Consider the following 23439-nt stretch of genomic DNA (forward strand, 5'->3'; position numbering starts at 1 on the left):
GCAGTGCGGAAAGAGGAAAGGTCAGGTAGCAGAGACAAAGTGGGGAGAGACAAAAAAGGTAGCGAGGTGGGCAGTCATGCTGGTGTACAGCAGGGCAACTGTCGTCAGAGTAGAAACCGACTGGGGAAGAAGGGTGAGAAGTTCAACGAGGAAACATAAATATTTGATCGGGCCCACATTGACAAGGGAACAAAGGGCACAAAGAGCATCGCCTCCAAAAAAAAAGTCCCCTTACCACAGCGCAGAGGGGAGAGCTGGGTCACTGACTTTCTGTACATGTGGGATGTATATTATGATGTTCTTTATGGCTGAAACTGGAATTCAAATGTATCAGAGCCTATGCATACTTATACTCAATCCGTCAACAGCTACTGTGTAGCAAGGAATTAGACCTAAACTATTTAATCATTGTAAGAACAGGTAATACTTATTTTATGTGATGAAGGTATTATGAACATGGGAAGCACAGAATGTGGTATCTGACTCCAGGAAAGTGCATACAATCAAGTGCTTGATGTGCCTTTACTGAAGCCTTACATTCATTTTAATTAAAGTAATTAACTGATGCATCTTTAAACATGTAATAACATGTAAAAACGTATTGGACAGAGACACAATGACAATATTGCTCCCTGTCTGTTGGGTGTGTAAATAAGCAACTCAGTCTGTGTCAGATCAACTATAAGAGGATGTTAAAGTTGTGATTACATCCTGTAACCCTGCCTCCTGTTTATCAAAATTAAGAAATGATTACAGGTTTAAAGACCATCAGCCCTTATCTCTAAGATTGTGGTCTCTATTATCCCATTTATCACAAAGAGCCCATGTGACATGTATTAATTATGTATTAAATAACTACTGAAATAATCTCAAATAGTCACATAATTTCATATTTATTTGCTAATTAAATAAATGTGGCTTTCACATAAATTGAAGACTGTATCTAATGCATACATGCATGCATAGAAAAAACTAAACATAATTGCGTATATAATACAACAAACAGTACATTTAAAGTAATAACATTTCAATTTGTCCTAATTGTCCTGCAGCACAAGTAAACATCCAAATGTTGAGTCCATGACCTTGCAGAGGTCTGCAGCTGGCAAGTATCTTGGCTGTAATGTTGCGACCCAAGAGCCCAATGTTCACCTATCAAAGGTTTCAGAAGCTATTTTTAAATTAGGACTCAAGACTTGGCAAACACTTGTCCAGCACATGGGGCCTCAGAGGCACCTGTCATCACATTAAAACTATTTCAGTCTGTTACAGGGCATCAACAGAAAACAAAAAAGTTTGTGTCTTGGGAGCAAAATGACCCTGCAGTCAAGAACATGACTTTTATTCTCTTCAATTTTGCTGTGGCATAATGCCGAGGCGGTGACCTTTTTGTCTCGTTTTCTTTACTGATACTCTGGGACCAAACAAGAATGCAGCCTTCCTCTCGGAGCAGGCTGACATCACACGTATTTCATGTTTTCGTTGACACTCATCTGACTATTTTCCAATGCAGAAGTCTTTGAAGATGATATCCAGGATCTCTTCTGCACCGACACGTCCAGTAATCCGGCCCAGGCTGGTGAGAGCCAACCGGACACCCTCGGCTGCCAGAGCGAGGTCGATGTCGCGATACCGCTGGTACTGAGCCAGGGCCGCAAAACACTGCTGCAGGTGGGCCCTGTGGCGGGCCTGGGTCAGGGTGGGAGCACCAGACAGAGGGTCGCCACACCTAGAGAGGAAGTTAGATTTCAAAATGAACCAGACACATTTCGTACTTTAGAAAAGGGTGAAAACCATTTGCAGGACAAACATTCTGCTTTTTAGTTTCATTTTTTGTATCTAAAGAGTTTTGTGACCCTCGTGGTAGTATCAAAAGACACGGCAAGTAGTTTAAACAGATCTTCACAAAACTGGTTATTGTGTGGTATAAATCAGTTTAAAATGAAAAACAAAAACATAGTAACAGTGCAAAACATCTGTGAGTTAGATGCTATATACACACATGTAAAAGAATGATTTGGATATAACGCCTTATGTACATTAAGTTTTATATCATGTCAGGTTTTAGTTTTAATGCCACAAAGTTCATTCAGTGGACTTACAGAGAGCACTTATTCAAAATTCCACAAAGGTAATGGTAGGTTACATAAAGCGGATGGCAGCGTCATATGATCATTAACACATACATGTTTTTGTACATGCTGATGTACATTATGGTTTGTATAAATGCATTGCAGAAGAAATCAATCTTTCTGAGACAGCATTTAAATGAGACATGCAGTCTTTGCTCTGCCACAACACAACATCGTAAATTGAAGCTACTCACAGAGTCTTGACACTGCTGTGCAGCACTGTGAGGAAGTCCTGCAGTCCTTCATTAGTGTGGCAAGAGATCAGACAAACAGGAGGGAACCCAGAGACCCGTCTCAGCTCCCTGTCCAGCTTCTGCCTCTGCTCCTCAGGCAACAGGTCAGTTTTATTCAGCAGCAGGAGAAACCTGTCTGCAGCAAATACTGTGGTAAGAACGGAAGGAAGAAAAAATGTTGATCAATCACCAATGACTCAACTATTTCTCTTCAGGCAGATAGATTACTCCCGATGACGTAAAACTCTCCTTCCAGCCTGTACACTCTGGAATACTGCTTAATGGAGGATCTCAAGTAAGGAGTCCTTGAATTACTCTCTGGTAGTTAAATAATGCATGATGGAGTTGTAAGTGAGCAAGTGGTGTCACAATACATTGCATTCTTCAGCTAAAGAGCAAACAACTGATGTTGTTTGATGGGGACAATTTTGTAACTTTGTGGATCTTTACCAGAGACGCCATATTTACTTTATTGTAATATGGTTGCAAGAGTCAGTGACAGTCCAGGTGAAGCAGGAGATGATGTGGCCATAATATCGTACCTGTCTCCGGCTGCTCCTGGGTGGGCAGGACACTCCTGAGGTGCTCCTGAAGGAAAGCTGCAGCTTGCTGTGCATCAGAGGGGAGATGAGCACAGTCCACAACCACCAGGGTCAGATCTGCCTGTTCCACTCTGGGAAAAGCCTCAATTTTAGAATTATTTATTTATTTATTTATTGTTTTATATATATATATATATATATATATATATATATATATATATATATATATATATATATATATATATATATATATATATATATATATATATATATATATATAGTAATATTGTATATATTTTAAATATATACAAATCAAATTATACTATTCTAGATACTGAGATGTGTGTACTGATATAAGTACAGATATGATATTAGACCATATATCTTAAATTCTTTTTACTGTTATATTATTACACACCAGTTGTCCTTTTCTAAAATGTTGCACTATAGTTGAGGAACAGTTTTCTACACTCATTCGTCTGTCCTGGGTAAAACTAATTTGTCCAATTCTTTTATACAATGCTGCTTTGGTTTACAACCAAATAACTGCACCACACTTACTGAGGGTTTTCCAGCAACTGCAGCAGTTCCCGGTTGTACACCACGGACACCTCCAAGCAGAGGCTTGCCTCTCTGTTGTTTTGTTTAAGAGAACATTACAGTATGCCCCGCAAATACTGGGAATAATGGCAATGGAGTATTTTTAATTAATTCTTAATGGTATTCACTTAACACTCCTGCCTCTTGGTCCTACTGTGAGGTTAGCAGCCCCAGCGGATGCTTGTACTCACCACTTCCTTCCTGTAGTGACCCAGGTCATGAGCCTTTGACCTGCTCCCTGAACAAGAAGTTTCCCGTTGAACACAAACTGCCCACCCTTCCTATAGAGCCACCAGGTCGGCAACATAACTTAAACAAACAGTAAAGGAATTACAGAAGGTTTGCTCTGAAAATAGTATTTTTGTAGTCACATCATCTGGATTTTCATTGATGTTTTCCATCAGATTTTTAAAATACATTTATTCAATTAAATGGTGGGGCAAGTCTCCTTACATTTCTAACAAATTGTACTGTAATGAAGTAACACCTAATCTGATATATCCTTTATCCCCTGCTAAGAACAAGTACTTGGGGAAACAATATTGACATATTTTATACTGAATGTTTGTAGAACTCCTTAAGTTGTGTAGATCAAAGTCAACTATCAACAGTGTCAGCAACACACTGTATTGGTTAAACACTAAAATGTATATAAAACATTGCTTTTATTTTTTATACACAATACAAAGACGGTAAACTTTAATATTACATATAAATTCATTAATAATCAAAATATAAATAAATAATATTGTGTGTATGTGCCAGTGTGCCCATTCGTCTGGTTGCCTGTTTGTATAAGATAGAGCAGGGATGACGAGTGTTACAAGTACTGCTATTCTTCCCTGGTGTAAACAGTGGAAGCAGCTGTCAGTGAAATGTCATATATGTTCATTCTCTGCTCCATGCATGAAGAACCTCTTAATGGTAAATACTCTAAAACAAGCAAAGGAGGCTCTTCCTTACGCAATCTCCTGAAAGTGTTTGTCCCATGTATTTATAACTGTTGCTCAGCAATAATATAAACTCTGGAGGTTACAAACGTAGACATTACAAAAATATAGCAAGATGTACAGGGGGAAAGCAATGACTTATTCCTTCCTTTCTTTGTTTTCAAGGACATATTCCATTGGTCCCCAGGCTAATTTTTTTTGTGTTATATTATAAACACTTGAATAGTCCCTGAAGCAGCAATCTACCTGTACTATTACACAGGATTGACTCTACATGTGTTACTATACTGTAGCTCAAATGTTCCAGCATTAATTTTGTTAACATTTTTGGTCTGCCTCATCAAATTCTTGAAAGCGAGAAATCTGAGCTAAATTACTTTTTTGGAATATTTAAAATAAAGGGGCTTCCTCCCCATACCTTTCTCGAGCTCGGCGGACCCCCTCTCTCTCCACCAGGTCCTGGCTCTCTCTGAGGCCGGCTGTGTCACTCAAGAGGACAGGGAATCCACCGATGTCCAGTGCCGTCTCTACTATGTCCCTTGTGGTGCCGGCGATGGGAGACACAATTGCTGCAGGTCTCTGGCCTGGATGTAAAAAGATTAAAGAATAAGGTTGGCAATATAATATATTTTCTTATTGTCAACAAATCCCATGAAAAGACTAAAACTAACAATGTGTTGGCCTGATTCTCAAAAGTTTAAGATTTCCTGTCGTTACTACTGAAAAATTAAAGAGTAAATAGTGTAATGGTTGGGGACTATATTCTGCCGCGAATTAGGGCTTTAGCTACACAGACAATTCTTGTTAGTAGGATACATTTGTTGTTCATTTTGGTGATTTTGTGACAATTTTTGACAATACAGAAAAATATAGAATATCACTAGACCAAAACTAAAGTACAAACCAAAAGTAACTGTGGTATAATGATGATAAGACTTAAATTGTAGAAAGAATCCCTCTATAAAATATATATATATATATATATATATATATATATATATTTTAAATATGTATATATAAAAATAAATATATATATATATAAATGTATAAAATATATATATATAAATGTATAAAATATATATATATATATAAATAAATATATGTATATAAATGTATAAAATATATATATATAAAAATAAATATATGTATATAAATGTATAAAATATATATATAAAAATAAATATATGTATATAAATGTATAAAATATATATATAAAAATAAATATATGTATATAAATGTATAAAATATATAATATTTAAAATATATATATATATATATATAATATTTAAAATATTATATATATATATATATATATATATATATATATATATATATATATATATAGTATTTAAAATATATATATATATATTATAGTATTTAAAATATATATATATATAGAAATACATATAAAATATTTAAAATATATAAATAAAAAATATATATATAGAAAAAAAATATATATATATAAAAAAATATATAATATATATATAGAAAAAATATATATAAAAAAATATATATATATATATATATATATATATATATATATATATATATATATATATATATATATATAAAAAAGAACTTGGCTGACCACCTCTATAGATCCAACGTCAAGTAACGCTGCTGGATCATCAATACGTGTCCGTGCTGACTGGGTGTGAGCACAGTTCACAGGAAAGACTAATGAGAAGAGGAAATGATAACAGGATTTTATCTGAAGTTTGATAAATACGTCTATTATTAAAGGAAGCTTTGAGGAGACCATGCCAAGCCCTCTCTCTGGATAGTTTATATAGAGTGATTCTAAATGATTTAAGGACACGATATCATAAACAAACATAACCTTAAACCATAAACAAAGGGCTCATTAGGTTGACACCAAATGTGGATAAACAACTGAGGAACTGATTTAGAATAAGAAAATTGACACATTACAATTTGTGTTTCATGTGGAAAATATTAAGTGTTTACTTCTATATTTATGTACATATTTCTTCATTAACATTGCTGCAGTCTGTTGCAATTTAAAGCAGACTGACTCTGATAATGTCTGACGCGCGGCCAGAATCTAAATTGGAAGCAATGAAATCTGTATTCGGAAAAGTCAAAATATTGTAATTCATGTGTGCCAAGAGCGAGATCTAATGTTCACAGATGACTTGTTGTGGTGATTATTTGATAACGTTCCTGCACTGGGAAGAGATTATTATAATATGTAGCACAAATCGGAAAGACTCGTTTGACCTTGCTGTCTTTTAACATGAATACTTTGGCTCTTGTAACAGGAAGATTAAACAGCATCTGAAAAAACAACATAAGCACAAGATCCATTAGTTGTTAAGTAACGGGGGGTTTCATCCATACGACACAAAAGTGCCAAGAAAAATGGAAATGTGATCATGATCCAAAGCTCCAGGACAGCTACTTATGCACCTTGTAGTGATACCGTTTTGTCATCAACTGTTGCTACATTCTTGCTAAAACGAATAATGACTTCTGAATAAAATAACAACTCATAAATGTTTTACATTGTTTGAAACTGAACCGCGTTTTTTGGAGTTGAAGAGACTTTACGCCCATTTATACAACCCCAATATCTACTTCCATACTGCTTTATTTCAAAGTCAGGCGGCACAAAATTCTGTCTTGTCAAGGAAACATATTTCTCTCACTTCCTGTGCATGGAGCATATTATTTGCATTTTAATGAATAAAACATTTTGTATGACAGATGTTGCATTCTTGCCCACCCAAACCATGGCTGACAGCGGTATGATTCAACAGTAAGTAAGTCTGTATTTAGAAGATAGTAAGTCATATTTAATGGTAATCCTATCACAAATTGTGTGTGTGCACTGGTTTTCTTACAGAGTGTGTTAAGAAGGCTACTTTTCCCTGCATTGGTGGCTCCTGCGATGACCACCTGGACTCCGCTGCGTAACCGCTCGCCCCGCCTCTCATCCTTTAGGTGCTGCTCCATCTCTGCTTGCAGATCACACACCCATCTGTCCACTTTGGGGGTTGAGAGGGAGATAAAGAAAGAGGAGGGAACAGGACATGACGAAGATTTCTGTACAACTTCACTTTCATGGCCTTGTGAAGGGAATTTTTGTCCTTTGAAGGAAATAAGCCTGTCCGTCGTCTGGACGAAAAATGGGTCATGGACCAGGCTCTTTCCGCATATGACTAAAGCGGAAAAATGCTTTTGACAATACAATGCATCAACAATTCCGTGCTTTTTTTTTTACGTTTAACCTGTAGATTCTTGACTCAAGCACATTATTCCTCCAACTTATGATGACTCGAGATAAAACATAAGGAAACTTCAGATATAACATAAGCCATGTCATTTTCTGGTGGCGATGGAAAGTATTTATTCCATATTTTCTATTTTTGGAATAGTCTATTATTTTTTTCAACTGAGGCGTGAGCCCACATACCGTGCCACCAAAATAAACAATCTTTCCCAAGCTTTATTGTGTCCAAACTTCACAACATCTGAGGCTTCAGAAGGGCTCCGTCAGTGCCAGACAGCAGGCGACAGACTCAGGGGGAACATCCCTCACGCACACACACGTTCGCACACACACACGTGCGCACACACACAGCCTCATATACACTGTGAGAATGGGAAACCTGGGCACAGAGTTGGACTGTACATTGCTGCTGACAGCACTATTCCTGTGAGCGACATGTCAGGTTGGCTTTGAAGGCAAGACAAATGCCTCTACTGTCCCCCCTGGCCTTTTCTCCACACTTCCTAAAAGGAAATAGTCTTTTAAACAGTTAGATGTCTATAGCTTCTCCCCACAGTGTAGCAAACACTCACGATGGCCAGTTGAAGATCCAAACAGGAAAGCCAGCCGGACTACCATCTCCTCAGAGAGAAACAGAGCCATCTGAAAGCCCAACAAATGACTGTTCTGTTATTTTTCTCCAGGAAAGAGCACAAAGTGTACACATACCTTGGTTTAAGACCCCATCCTCAATGAGCTCATCCTCACTGAAGTCTATGAAGGCCTCAACATGAGCCAGACACTGTGCAGCAGACAAAGCAGAGAGGAGAGAAGGTGAGAGAAGGTAAGAGGCTGACATTAGAGTATGAAGTATGAATACTTATTAGCATCTTGAAATGTGGTTCTTATTTTCTCATGAAATATACTGCAGGATCTTTCACTTGTGTGTTGTTGTAGTAAAGCGACTTTATTTATATTTATATATATTTATATATATATATATATATATATATTTATATATTTATATATATATATTTATATATTATATATATATATATATTATATATTTATATATTTATATATTATATATATATATATATATATATATATATATATATATATATTATATATATATATATATATATATATATATATATATATATATATATATATATATATATATATATATATATATATATATATATATATATATATATATATATATATATATATATATATATATATATATATATAAATCATTTGAAACTGTGTAGAGTCCAGAGGAAAAGTTTCAATATTTCCACCACAGCACCGATCACGATCTTGATTGACATGTGGAATATAAAGACAATAGCAGTATAGCTGCACAAAAACAGGAAGCATCAGATTCCCTTACTTTTATCCGTTCACAAATGTGGGAAGCCAATGGTTAGAAAATTGCATTGTTTAGGTCAAATCAGGGTTTGACCTCGCATCATACAGATGGTATTCGTCTGATTAACAGGATTCCCAGAAATTAGAGTCCAAAATAAATGCACGTTCAAATTGCTTCTCGGAACCGTCCTGAGAAAGCTGCCGATAAGCAACTTAGCAGAGTTTCTCAAGGGAGATCACCTGGACCGGTTAGTCGGATCTGGTGCCAAAGTGTTGAAAGATTCCTGGTCTAATCTAATCTAAAAAACAGTTCACAGTGGAGGAGGGTTTGGCCTGCATGCATTACGTTGAAGAGTTCATCTGCAGTCAATGACCTGCTGCTCTGAACCGCCTCAACAAGATGCGAGAGGAAAACTGACACTCACACTAAGAACACATATGCCACTACACCAGTCTTTCCCAAAAAAAATAATATGTAGAAAGTTAACACAACATACAGAGAGGGCTTTGGATGACTGCAAAGCAAAAAATGTTGCTATATTCTCCCGCAGAAAATATGTTTTCAGACAGTTGGCTCAAGTACGTTCGTACCTACCAGCTGATAAAGTTGTTTTCCTGATTAAGAAAATGACACAAGCTGAATGGAGCATTCAACATCAGCAAGGACATCACGCCGGATGTGATTTTTACAGTTGCATTCATTCTTCCTCTTACTCCAATGTATCTTAACTTAACTTGTCTTTATCTTGAATGACTCAACTTTCTGACCCTTATTGATACATACAGTACACACTTCAGGATACTGTATAGTTAAGAAAAACAATACTGCTGCACAGAATATAATAATATCTTGATCTTGTGCCTGTGTTCAGACATACAGCAGCTGTGCTTAGTATAATACATTTTGAATCCATCCAAAACAACAGCAGATGTCCTGAGATGGAAAACACATTAAATGGGTTTTACTTGAGATGAATCAGCAGCACAGAACAATAAAGAAGGTGTGTTTTTAAAACTTCTCCTTAGAAAGTCAAAAGTCAACAATAGAAATGTGACTTTGAACACTTACTAGTGGCTTTCCACAGGAATCAGTTCAACAATATCTGAGCCCTGAGCAGTACTCACTCAGTTCTGATGCCAAAACCGTGAAGGATTACACATGTCAGTATCCCCAAAGCTTTTCTAAAAGAGTCACAGTACTGACCGGAGGACCTGATCCTTCAGTCCTCATACAGAAATAGTCATAATAACAACAACAAGATTAAGAAATGTGATCCTTCATTAGATCAGTTGTTCTGTGAATCAGATAATATGGTCGTAGAAGACTTGCTCTTATGTGCTGGTTTTCAAGGTTTACTGGGAGGGGTGTGAGATATAATAGTATTAATTATCAATCATATTACAATCTCCACTAATTTTAAATTGGTTAAATAGAGTGACGTACTTCACACAAAATTATATTTTATTTTTCCTGTTCCTTATATTTATTAAAAAACAAACATCAACTGTTATACCTGCAAAACCATTATTTGATATACCTGCATAAGGAAGTAATAATTGAGCAATGTGTTATCTCCAGGGAGGGTTTCCCACATTGTGAAGCTAAAGTAAACCCACAATATTCAATTAATTAATTTACATAATTGTTCCATTTTTTTGCAATCCCGTTACATTTAAACATGCACCGTACAGATAGTATTTGGATTCTCAGTATTGTGCTACAGCAACATGAAAACAGGAAGCCTGATAGTCTCATAAATTAATCCACCGTGTGTTGGAAAAGCAGCTGTGGCGTCACAAAAATAAAACGCATTGTTTGGGTGTGAAACTACTGAGGCCTGACCTACAACACAGTGCAGACAGACAATGTCAGACAATGTCAGACAATGTCAGACATGAACATGGACAGAGTCTCTCCAGGGAGAACTCCAGCAGCTCGGCTTGTTTCTGCTGCCAAGCTAACTGGCTAGAATTAGATAGAACAGCACTTCTAAAGGCCCGCTGTTCACCTGTTGTTTTAAAAAACAGGTATGTTTGAGTCCATACGAGGTGCCAAGGTGGCTGAAATCAAGTCATGTTGCAGAGCAGAGCAAATCAAGTCTGATTACAGTTCAAGACACAAAAAAATAAAGAGCCGTGTCTGAGAAACAGAGATATACAGTTGTGGTCAAAAGTTTACATACACTTAAAGAACAAGTGTATGTAAACACACTTCTCTCCTCCAAACATATTTCTGGTCATTGTGGCCAAAAAACTAAATTTTTGTTTCATCTGACCACAGAACTTTCCTCCAGAAGGACTTTTCTTTGTCCATGTGATCAGCAGCAAACTCCAGTCGAGCCTTACGGTGCCGCTTCTGGAGCAAGGGCTTCCTTCTTGCACGGCAGCCTCTCAGCCCATGCCGATGTAAAACACGCTTGACTGTGGACACTAACGCCTGTGTTCCAGCAGCTTCTAGTTCATAGCGGACCTGCTTTTTGGTGGTTCTCGGTTGAATCTTGACCATCCTGACCAATGTTCTCTCAGCAGCAGGTGATAGCATGTGTTTTCTTCCTGGTCGTGGCAGTGACACAACTGTGCCATGCACTTTATACTTACAAACAATTGTTTGCACAGTTGATCTTGGGACCTATAGCTGCTTTGAAATGGCTCCAAGTGACTTTCCTGACTCTTTCAAGTCAATGATCCGCTTTTTCAGATCCGTGCTGAGCTCCTTTGACTTTCCCATTGTAGCGTTTGTGGCTGAGTCTAATGATTGTATCAAATGAGCCCTATTTAAATGTGATCACCAACAACATTACGCCCAGAGCTCTAGTCCTTATGGAAACATCTAATGTTTGTACATCACCCTGCCTTTGTTGGATGTTGGAAACCGCAGTCTACAACCACCAGTATCTGTACCAGCGGTCAACCTACCCGTTTCAGTTTGTGGGTCCAGTCTTGATAAAGGTGTCCCAGCTCTCCTGACATCTGCCTGAGAGCCTGTCTCCTCTGAGCCTCTGTCTCAGCATGGATCAGATCCCCGAGCCCTTCCACCTGCAAGAAGCAATATAATAGTTATGACTGCTGTACATTTTTTATTTATCTATTGCTAGCACCAATGTTTCCATTGTGACCAACTGTGAGAATTAAAGCTGCACCGATTTTCCCGTTTGAAGCTTCTATTGGTGGTTTTCAAACAAAGCTTTGAATGTCTGTCGCCACATTTTTACGACATCAGCCTAAATGTAATTAACTTTTTTAAATCCAAAGTGTTTTCATCGGATTAAATTAGTTCGTCTTTCTTATTCATCTTTAATGAAAAACAACTTGTGTGTGGCAAGCAGGAGAGCAAACAGTTCATGCTGTGAAAATGTTGTTTTTGAAAGTCAAACCACCAATATCAAAATATTTTGTTACGTAAAAACATGTTGTACATTTTGGAAATGATTACATCCATCTATTTTTTATACATTTTGACTTTTGGACTTTAAAACGCTCTGGAGTGATCGGGAACAATCCTACGCAGGCACCACTGGAATCTGATACTACAAATAGTATAATACTAATCATATTAGTGTAACCTAATCCATATCTGCAACTGTGCAGAAATACTGTGCTTAAACACAATGAACAGACAAAAACAAAACAATGTACGCAGCAATGAAAAGTTAGACTTGTTGATGCTTCAAAGTATTCCATACAGCCCTAATATAAATCAAGCATTATCCCTGTAATGTGTAAAATGTGTCATCTACAGAATGGGTTACATGGTTTTACAAGCATGTGGTGATGTGTGTAAGATGTATACTGCCACAGTTCCCTGCTACTGTTAAGACACGTTCTTCTCAGGGACATGTTATCTCATTGTCACATTGATATCTAGGATAAGATTATTTATTTTTTTAATCAAAGAAAGCATTTCTGTTCTCTTGATGGGACTTTAAGATGCATTTGATCATTTCCAGGAGAGATTTTAAGTAATTGTAAAAATATATTTGCGTTGTCTATTATTAAATAAAGACTCAGTTCAATGTAAGCCTCTGAAATGTAATCAATCATAATATATTGTTATATACTGTAAACAGAATATTCAGAACAGCCCTCCATCAATGCTTGTGGCTGTACTTGGCTGTCCCCATGTACAGAAGCACAGTGGTTTTATTAGACAACCCAATGTTGATATTTCATGAACTTGAAATCCGTGTTCATGTCTGACCCTGTTTCTTCCACATTTACCTTGTAAAATTATTATGAAAGGCTTTTGGTATGCAAATCTGCACAGATCAGTCTCAGTGTGTTTTTACATTCTCCTCTTCTTGACCTACCTCTGTTAAATCCAGTTTCCCTGCTTGAAAGGCCCTCCGTGTGAACTCTCCAGCTTCAGCAGGCCTCATGCCAGGCACGCTTCCTGAGAAACACACACAAGCAAACACACACACAGCATACAAACATGAAGAAATGTATGAGGCACGGTTTGGGCATGCATTATACACACTCAACACACACACAAACACTGTGGAGGATCAATGTGTCACTTAGGGTTCACTTGGAATGAAAACAGGCACAACTGTGCAGGTTAGAGAGGTTACCTTTTCATTGTTTGCAAAAACCATTTTTCAAATCTCATTTGGAGGTGACGACAGTGAGCACAAATCATTTTGCAAATAGAGGTCATGCTCTGTTAACTGGATTCTACTGCCTGGTTATCTTACCAACATTGTCACAACTTTTTATTTAGTAAAAAAAAAAAAAGAATTATTCAGCTACGTCTTGGACAAATGTTTTCCTATCTAACTTTTCCTGGTTAGTGATAAACTTACATTACCTGGTGACAAGCTTTCATTAAAATGTTTTATTTATACAATACTGCCCCCTAGAAGGCCATTTGTAGAACTGTAGTACAATATTAAGTGTCAGTCACGGAGGGATTGCCACGCTTGCCAAGGCACATATTATAAGTATCTTAGAAACAGGAAAGCATGCGTCAGTTTTCCCTTTAAAGTCACAGTGATGGACAGTCACATGACTCAACCAGTTACTGAGTTTAGACTTCTTGTGCAGGATAGCAGCTTGGAAAGTCAAGGATGTAAAAACACACATACCATAAAAGCCCTGCAAAGTGAGAGTGCATCACATGATACTGTATGCGTGTTATACTGCTTTGTATGAAGTTGAAAATAATTCTATTATAATCATAAGGATATATGTATGTTACCTAGAGCCTGTAAGACAGCAGTAATGACAGCCGGACCACCGTGGATGTGGAACTCCACACTGTCCTCTCCTGTGAAACTATGAGGAGCTGAAGACATGAAAAAGTGAGAGACAACAACACTATTTTTAGTCCTTTAAATTGCACGAGGAGTAAAATGTTTAGGAATACTTTCACTAGACTTGGGTAAGTATACGTGGATGATACTGATAGAACTTCAGATTTTCACAAGACTCAATACAGTGGTGAGGAGATAAAACAGATTAGCTTGGCCTTATAGGTTAATGACTCTAAATGACAGCGAGAGAAACATTATTTAAAACATTTTTAACATGAGAGATGGGACTTGACATCAATATTTATCAACCAAGCTGATTTGTCATCATATTACACCATAAGATACTTAATTCATGGGATTGGATTTGTATTTTGCTTCTAAAAGTAGCACCACTTTAGAGGGGAATTCGCAGACAGAGTTTTTGCATGTTTTAGCACATTTACTACTTATCAAGCATGCGTTACATTACTGTGACATTAAGAGTGGTGTAGAAATCCACTTGCGGGTTAGGGTTAACCTAGACACTTTTAAAATATTCATATTTTCCCTAAACACATAAATACCTGATGCGAGACAAATTCTAATATGAGAATGAATGTATTTTAAACTCCTTCTGCATTAGCATGATCTTACATTGTACGCTATTATAATGTTGTTTGTTGATAAAAAACCTTTGGCAGGAGAAGGGAAGCAGCTCATGGTGTAAAAAAGACTACATCCACATTACAAATCACAGAAATATGAAAAATAAATTAAGTGTGTGTGTGGTCGAAGGGAACAGACCTGGAAACCAGAAGACAAGTCCACGGTCCAGCACTTCTTTGGATTGGGAGTCTGTGATACTGCGTAGCAGGGCGGTGCGTGGAGGAGGCAGGCTGCGTGAGAGCCCTGCCATACACCTCAGAGCTGTGGCTGAGGCTGGACCACTGGCTCGTACCACAGCCACCCCACACCTGCCATGACCTGATGATAATGCAAAGATGGTCTCAGCATCAGCCAGTCCAACTGGGAGTCCATCGCAGGTAGATAGGAATCTGCAAGGTGGAGTTCCTCTGCTGGAGAAAAAGTAAATGGTAAAACACACTGTAACTTTAGATTATATAGTGTACTAATGAAGCCTAATATGCTGCTTTTCTGTCTATAAACACATGCTATACATTATAATATCTAGAGACAATTCTATATATTCTGAAGCCCCAAAACTGACAAAAGGCAATAGAAAATGGTCAGAGAAGTCAAAAACTTTAAATGAAAATATCAGTAAATCACATTGTTAATTAAAAACTTTAAATGGAGTATATATATATAAATCTTTATACATGCATGGGGAAAATAGGGAATTAATTAATTATTAAATGTGCCCCAAGACCAAAAAAATAGTGTGTTGAAGAGTAAAATATAAGTAGAAGACATTCATTAGGTTTGGATGTATTTATTTAAGGGGTAAAAGGAACAATACAAGGCGTGTCTCCCCCCCACTGATTAAAGGTTGAAAGAAAAGTATAAAGCTTAAGATATATTTTCAGTATTTATATATGCATTTAGTTACATTTTTGACTCATCTGAAAATATTTACTGTTGTGGGGCTCCATAGGTGTACTGTAACATAAATAAATCATTACGTAAACAATTTAAATAGCAATATTTTAGTACATTTTAATACATATACAGGACCACAAGAAACAAACCTTTTCCTAAGTGTGTGGACAGCTCTCCATATCCCACGATAAATGGATGGCAACATAATCATAAGATACTAACACCACGATTCATGTGTTGTTTCTAGAGGTTTTAGAGACTGACATTGTAAAACATGCACTGTCCTTGACAAAATCATTATGTTTACCTTATTCTACTGTCAGCTAATGTCGAAGTAACGTGTGAATGTAACATTAGCTGGTAAATGGAGACAATTCATCAAACGTAACAGTTAGCTAACAGTTTCAAGCTCCAACCATGCACTTATATACAACCGATAACTACAACCGTTTACATTTACCACGATGAGTCTGTTGCACCCGCTGATGATTGTGATTGGTCGACATTTTCCATACAGCAGCAGGTTCTAGAGTGCTATTTGTTCAGGACACGTCAATCTGTAATAAGGCCCGCCTACAGTGCGCCATGAAATTAGGTCCGTGTAGCAACCGTTGCTCGTCACTGTACATCGCTGACCGTCCTACTTCTATCTATCTATCTATCTATCTATCTATCTATCTATCTATCTATAATTCAATTTGAATCAGTAATTTAGGTCATTTTTCAAGTAAAGAGTATTGTATTATAAAGAGTTACTGAATCCCCTACTTTTTTTAAATGGACTTTTTTTCCTTTTCGTTTTGTTATATTTTTACATTTTAGTTTATTATTTATATTGTTATTATTATTATTATTGTTATTATTTGTGAATATATATTTTTTTAGGTTGTAAAATACAATATTATCAGCCTGTTTGTTACTCAACATAGTTAAAGATCTGTTCATTTGATTATCAAACCATTGATAATAAATCTTTGAAAGGTGGAAAGTGACAGGTGACAGATCATGGAAAGTCACTCTCTGGGGAGAGTATTGGTGCTTTCTGAAACTGACAAATAACGGACAAATTCATTTTGAGTAAAGATGAATGAGAATTTTAGGACAAAAAAGTCACAAAAATAACAAAACATGTGTTTCTTCAAAGACAAAATTGTCCGTCTAAATACAGCAAAGTGTTTATTTTGATAAAATAGTTTTTCTTTTTAAGTTACATTTGTTTTAGTTATTGAAGCTCATCTTCACTAAAGACTCATGGGTGCTTCTGACATTTTGCCTATTGCATATATGTCAATAAAGGTAGATTGAATAATAGAAAACACCTCTAAGTTTATAACAATTCAACAGCATTGACCATAGTTGAACCATCACTTCTGTAAAACAGTTTCAACAAAAACTGAACATTGTGACCTTTATTTTTATGAAGGTAGGATTTATTGTAGGGCGGTTGTAATAGGTTGTAGTAGCTTTGGCTAGTTGTATGCAATAAATTGTCATTGCATGTCATGTTAAATGATCAAACAACTGCTGTGTATGTTGGATAGAATGAGTTTTTCTGTCTTATACCACAAATTGTTGGTGGTCTGGTCTAGTCCTTTATGGCCTACATACATTGTGAATATCACAGAATGTAAACCCAGAGTAAAGGCTACATGTGCACCAGTGTGTGTTTGTGTGAGTGTGTGTGTGTGCCTGTCCCACTGCAGCTCCTTGCAGCTGTCAGCCCAGAGGGTGGTGAGTAAGCAGAATTTCTGCTCAAAGACGATGTACTTCTGAGCTGTGAGCCATATGAGGGGGAGGACTGTCTGCCTGCTTGCTTGCTTGAAACACAGCAACCAGGAGGGCTGGCCAAGGAGACACATGAGTACAAACTGGAAAGGCATGATCTGAAGCCCGTGGAGCAATCTTTAACCTGAGATCTCAATCATTTATAGGCTGCTCTTTGGTGCACAAAGCATGACCGCTGCCACCTCGCAGCTGTTTAGCACCATCAATACACAAACATCTTTTTCTGTTTTGACCAAAAATACTGTTAATCGGACCATGGATCTTATCAAAGGACCGATGACCTCCACACGCACACACACACACACACAATTTAACAACTTAATTTCTTATTTTTAAAACTGCACACTATGGCTATTTATAACAGAAACATATTGCAACAGTATAAAAGATCAACAAATTGAGTCTGCACCCTCAGTGTTTGTTTTGAAGAATGTGTTTGGGTGTACAGTAGACTTGCTTTGGCATAGGGTGACTATTAATTGCTCAATTTAGAAGACATAAGACAACTGTGAGCAGACATGACACCACAATTGCTTATATTGCTTATAGTTTGTTGATGTTTATGGTATAGTGATAAAATGACAGTATATCAAGATGCAATTTATGCAATAAAAATAATTAGGATATACACTGTGTGCACAATTATTAGGCAAGTTGTATTTTTGAAGATTCATTTTATTATTGAACAACTACAGCGCTCTCGTTCAATCCAAAATGTTAATAAACCTCAAACCTGAATATTTAAGAAAGTAAAAGTGAGGTTTTGGCTTTCTTAGGAGAATATCTATGTGTGCACCATTATTGGGCAACTATTAGTTTGCAGAATTATTATGCAACTAACTGAAAAACAAAAGTTTTCCCAACTCACTTGTTTATTTTCAGTGAGAATAATAAACAAACAACAAAAAATGTACAAATAAACTTATCTGACTTTCAAAAAAAAAAAATCAGTGACCAAAATAGCCCCCCTTCTTTTCAGTAACAGTCACAAGCCTTCCATTCATGGAGTCTGTCAGTTTCTTGATCTGTTGACGATCAACTTTTTGTGCAACAGCAACCACAGCCTCCCAGACACTGTTCAGAGAGGTGTATTCCTTACCTTCACTGTAATTCTTCTGTTTAAGAAGGGCCCACAAGTTTTCAATAGAGTGAGGAAGGGGGCCATGTCATTATTCTTTCATCTTTAAGGCCTTTACTGGCTAGCCACGCAGTGGAAGACTTTGATGCATGCGATGGAGCATTGTCCTGCATAAAAATCATGGTCTTCTTGAAAGATGCAGACCTCTTCCTGAACCACTGCTTTAGGAAAGTGTCTTCTAAAAACTGGCACTGACCCGAAAAGGTCCAACTAGCACATCTTTAATAATACTAGCACATCTGTAATAAAACCAGCCCATACCAGTACCCCACCTCCACCTTGCTGGCGTCTGAGTCGAAGTGGAGCTCTGTGCCCGTTACTGATCCAGCCACGGGCCCATCCATCTGGTCTGTCAAGAGTCACTCTCATCTCATCAGTCCATAAAACCTTGGAAAAATCTGTCTTCAGATATTTCTTGGCCCAGTCTTGACATTTCAACTTATGTGTCTTGTTCAGTGGTGGTTGGGTTTCAGCCTCCTTACCTTGGCCATGTCTCTGAGCACTGAACACCTTCTACTTCTGGGTGCTCCAGGTAGGTTGCAGTTCTGGAGTATGACAGCACTGGAGGATAATGGGTTCCTGGTAGCTTCACGTTTGATTCTTCTCAAATCTTTGGCAGTTAATTTGCGTAATCTTTTCTCAACACGTTTCTTGCGACATTGTTGACTATTTGCAACAAAACATTTGATGGTTCTGTGATTACACCCTAAGATCTTAGCAATTTCAAGAGTGCTGCATCCCCCTGAAAGACTTTTTACAATTTGTGACTTTTCATTGTCAGTTAAATCTCTTTCTTGGCCCATTTTGCCTGGGGAAAAGAAGTTGCCTAATAATTATGCGCATTTTGATATAGGCCCTATATTATAGGGTGTTGATCTCCTAAGGCCACACCCTCTCTCATTACACATCACCTGATATGCTTAAATCCAATACGCATTCAAGTTTATACAGCTTGGAGTTGGAAAATATGCATAAAAATTATCATAATGGTCAAAAAATACTCACTTGCCTAATATTTGTGCACACAGTGTACAGCTGCAGACACTGTACAATTTATGTGAAGAGACATTACTTGTCTCTACACCTGAGTGTCACTATTTCATCTATGGAGATATTCTTTTGCATTTATAAATTATTCATAGTTTAATCTTACAAGACATGGAAGTGCTGCTACCTGCTGGACTGCAGAAACCCCCTGTCCTAGAGACAGTCTGAGAGGATTATTGTGTTTAAATTAATTAAAGGTGGGTACATAAATCTCTAAAAGAGCACAACAACTAACAGCATTTTTGTGATCACATAAGTAATGTCATTAGTATCAGCCATGCATTTTGTTTGTCTGGGTTTTGCCTTAATGAAGCCAAGTGGATTCTGTGTCTGGCACCAATTTAAAGCCCTGCTGCTGGCAGAGCTCACTATAGGGCGGACAGTCCTGGAGGACAGTGAGAGGGCTGTAGGTAAAAGCTACATAACCTGATTTTATATTTTAATTTCTAATGAAGGAATTCCTTTTGGATTTATGCTGAGACAATCTCGGACAATACTCGTAAAAGCACGAGGCTATTATAGTGAATTGTTGCAAGGTGTGTGTGTGTCACCCAGCCCCCTCCCCCCCTCTCTTTGTCCCTCCTCTAGTCGTCGGAGGAGCGCTCTCCATCTAGCCGCGCATCCTGCTCCAGAGTACCACCAGGATGATCCGCCGCTGCACCGACACCGACAACCTTCACTTCACTTTCACACTCATTTAACCCTTCACTCGGACCCCGGCCGCCGCGCTACACCCATGCTTTGCCCTCCTCCTGAGATGCGATACTATTGTACAATTTCCCGGAGAATATCTTCATCTTCCGTCGCTCCTCGTTGATAGAGAGCATGCCAGACACGGGGTCGGCAGCGTCAGGCGCTGCAGCCACGGCGGCCGCCAGTGGTGCGGCTGCCTCCGGCGAAGGCACCGAGAGCTCCCGGCACCGACACCGAGCGCAGCAGGGAGACGCGGAGAGGCCGGAGCCGGGCGCTGCCCCGTCACAGAGCTCCTCCGGAGTACTGGGTGAGTCGAGTGTGCTTTGGACGATGCGGTGTAGGAAGCGCATAGAGCAAGAGAGGACAGGTGGACGTGATGTTGGGAAACGAGACGAGCACCGCACCAACACCTCGCGGCACCGTTCTTTTGTCTCCACGAGGGCGTCCCAAAATTGCTGCTTGATCATACTGCAGGCCTGTAAATAATGGCTTGTATTGTATAGCAACGGCTTTTTCTAATTAGCCATTGATATTTTATCCTCTCTTGAGGAAAATGGCTACATTTTGGCTCATCCAAGTGTCTGTTTTGACCTTATTCTCGGTTACCTCCTGTGATGACCAGCCAATCACAGTATTCCTATGGGCAGCCCTGTGCTATAGTTTCTTACCCACAGCATCTTTATAGGCTGCTAGTAGGCTACGATTGGCTGTTAGTAGTTTTTATTTATGGGGTTTCCGTTCAGTTCTGTATTATGAGATCTGCCAGGTAACCAAATGTTTATTAAGTTCATGATGTCATCCAGGGATTTCTAAACTATTGTAGCCTGACTAGACCACATACTGCAACTGTCTATTTCCACGTTATTGCATCAGTGTCAGTTGCATGTATTGAATGGGGCAGGTGCATGTTTTGTTCTTTTAATGAGGTTTAAACCATAAGGCTGCCCTTCTCACAATAATGTTCCCACAATATGGTACCGTAGTATGTGTGGTGTGGTTTGTGCTCTCCCTACAGCAGCCTATATTATTCTTAAGGAGTCCTAAAAATATTATCTATACTTCAAACAGGGTAAGCATAACACACAGGCTTTCTGTTTACACTCCATGTCACTGATTGTGGATTTGAATATGCCAAATCATAGTTGTCTCATTGCGAGAATTGTAAGTGAGGCTATTTTTGGAACAGAACACAATATTAGCCTCACTGCCGAGCCAGGGTGCAGAGACTGCCTCTGTGCTCCCTGCAAGTATTGCTGCAGAGTGATGCAGTGGGCTGTCAGCCGATGAGCGCTCCTTTCCACACTTGGTTGAGGTAACCTGAGCTGCTGACTGGAAGAGCAGCCACCTCAGGTCCTTGAATGGGCTGTATGAGGGTCCGCCAAGTGAAGTTTAGTTTAATTTTACAGTTACTTCAGCAGAACTGGATGTAAAGAGAAGGACAAGGAGTCTAAAGCTGTAGGATAGAGGCAGATAGCAAAAAATCTACTCTCATAAAAGTTTACTGATGCCAAACCCTTAATAAATTATCATACTAGATAGTTCCTGATTTTATATCAGTAGTTTGCTAATTGTCTTCAGCCAATGGTCAAATCAAATTTATTTGTATAGCCCAATATCACAAATTATACATTTGTCTCAGTGCTTTACAGACTGTACAGGTTACGACACCCTCTGTCCTTAGACCCTCGCATCACACAAGGAAAAACTTCCTAAAAGAAACCCCAAAATTAAAGGGGGATGAATCCAGGAAAATGTCAAAAAGGCTTCCCGGGACCAGGGCAGCAGGCGCAGCCACGATTCCTGATCCTGACTTGAACTTTATCAGTGGCAACCTGCCACATGAGAGACAGAAACTCGATGGATGATGCCCCGGATGATGAGTTAGTAACATACATTTACATAAATGCATACAGATAGAGAGGGAGAAGAAGAGAGGCAGGGGAGGATCTGCATGTGTTTAGACATTATAATACACTTGAAAGCTTTGGCCTAGGAAGAAAGGTATTTCTAGATAAACAACATATATTTCTTAAAGTAGAGTATCGATAAGTATGGTTTGGTTCGAATGAATTCCCTCCTGAAACATCAAGGCATGGCTGCTGTGTTATTGTACAAAAGTTAAAAACCTCTATAATAGTGGCTATATTATTACAAACAAGACCAATGCACTCAGCAACAACCAAACAAAGATGAGTGAATAGTGTATGTACAAGCTTCAATCTCTCATGTGAGAGGTTACAGTCACAGGCACGCGCTGCTCCCTCATTACACCTGTAATCATTTGATGAGTTAACATTATGTCAGCTAACAGTATGAACACAAGCAGGTTTTCAGTACAAAACTACTACAAGTAAAATAACCCCAAATTTATATTAAAGATACAATTATATGAATAAAAACAAAATATCCTGTAGCCGCTATGTTTTTCTTTTGGTTAATTATTTTTTATGTGGACATAATTTGCCTCCCCATCCATCAGGACCACCTGCTTTGTGTTAAATTGCTGTCAAATCCAAGTAGCGCCTCCTCCCTGTAAAATGTATAAACGTATACTGACATGCATCCCAGACATTGAAAAAAATGACGTCACAGTTTGCTGATGGAAAGCTGATATCAAAGGTTGGACTTGAATCAGAAATGTTAAGAGCAGTGACTGTCTCGCCCTCTTGAACCCTCTTGCCCCCACTTTTCCTGTATTTCCTTGCATGGGTCATGAGGCAGAATGATTGAGTTTAGTGACTTCAGTGGGATTACCCTGATATCACATAACCACCCTCACAAGTGTCTGTGTCAGTCAGCTAGCGTCACAGCAAGTCGAAGTGATTTCTCCAGTGGAGATTTTGGTTGCAGCCTGGAAGGATTTTCCTCACTGGAGGCTTGGATGCTCGATTGTCTCCATGCCTCCACCATATTTTCCTA

At 38.1% G+C, this 23439-nt stretch overlaps 2 protein-coding genes and 1 long non-coding RNA gene across 14 annotated transcripts in view; 2 read left to right on the forward strand and 1 right to left on the reverse strand.

Annotated features, from left to right (window-relative positions):
• Positions 1-874: 874 nt before the first annotated feature.
• Positions 875-19751, reverse strand: gtpbp3 (GTP binding protein 3, mitochondrial). Of its 10 annotated transcripts, XM_029429639.1 has the most exons (12): positions 16312-16329; positions 16007-16100; positions 15102-15373; positions 14264-14350; positions 13374-13456; positions 11983-12102; positions 8422-8494; positions 7325-7468; positions 4876-5041; positions 2908-3038; positions 2327-2513; positions 875-1729 (listed from the first exon to the last, which is right to left on the reverse strand). In XM_029429639.1, the coding sequence occupies exons 2-12, from the start codon at positions 16066-16068 to the stop codon at positions 1498-1500; spliced, it is 1557 nt and encodes a 518-aa protein (XP_029285499.1). In that variant the 5' UTR covers positions 16069-16100; positions 16312-16329; the 3' UTR covers positions 875-1497. The 10 variants fall into 10 exon arrangements, with proteins under 10 accessions (XP_029285499.1, XP_029285497.1, XP_029285501.1 ...); XM_029429637.1 differs by lacking the exons at positions 16007-16100; positions 16312-16329 and adding an exon at positions 19042-19751; XM_029429641.1 differs by lacking the exon at positions 16007-16100 and having other exon boundaries at positions 16318-16422.
• Positions 4933-13010, forward strand: LOC115007007 (uncharacterized). The gene is made up of 4 exons (XR_003832138.1): positions 4933-5068; positions 7188-7239; positions 7327-8526; positions 11348-13010. It is a non-coding gene; the product is annotated as an uncharacterized LOC115007007 (long non-coding RNA).
• Positions 19752-20357: 606 nt separating the features above from the next.
• Positions 20358-23439, forward strand: part of ano8b (anoctamin 8b) — a 36737-nt gene continuing 33655 nt past the window's right edge. For 2 of the 3 annotated variants that reach the window (XM_029429634.1, XM_029429636.1), the window contains exon 1: positions 20358-20827. In XM_029429634.1, coding sequence (XP_029285494.1) covers positions 20653-20827 — 175 coding nt within the window. In that variant the 5' untranslated portion in view covers positions 20358-20652. The remainder of the gene's footprint in view (positions 20828-23439) is intronic. The other variant, XM_029429635.1, reaches the window with a different exon arrangement.

The sequence above is a fragment of the Cottoperca gobio genome, chromosome 4 (assembly GCF_900634415.1).
Source record: "Cottoperca gobio chromosome 4, fCotGob3.1, whole genome shotgun sequence".
Taxonomy (NCBI): Eukaryota; Metazoa; Chordata; class Actinopteri; order Perciformes; family Bovichtidae; genus Cottoperca; species Cottoperca gobio.

Coding starts and splice junctions, on each gene's coding strand:
- gtpbp3 (XM_029429637.1), bottom strand. CDS start 19,124: ATGGATGGGCCCGTGGCTGGATCAGTAACGGGCACAGAGCTCCACTTC. Junction 12,103..13,373: donor GGAAACTGGATTTAACAGAG/GTAGGTCAAGAA, acceptor TGCTTCTTGCAG/GTGGAAGGGCTCGGGGATCT. Junction 7,469..8,421: donor GGATGGGGTCTTAAACCAAG/GTATGTGTACAC, acceptor CAACCCCCAAAG/TGGACAGATGGGTGTGTGAT.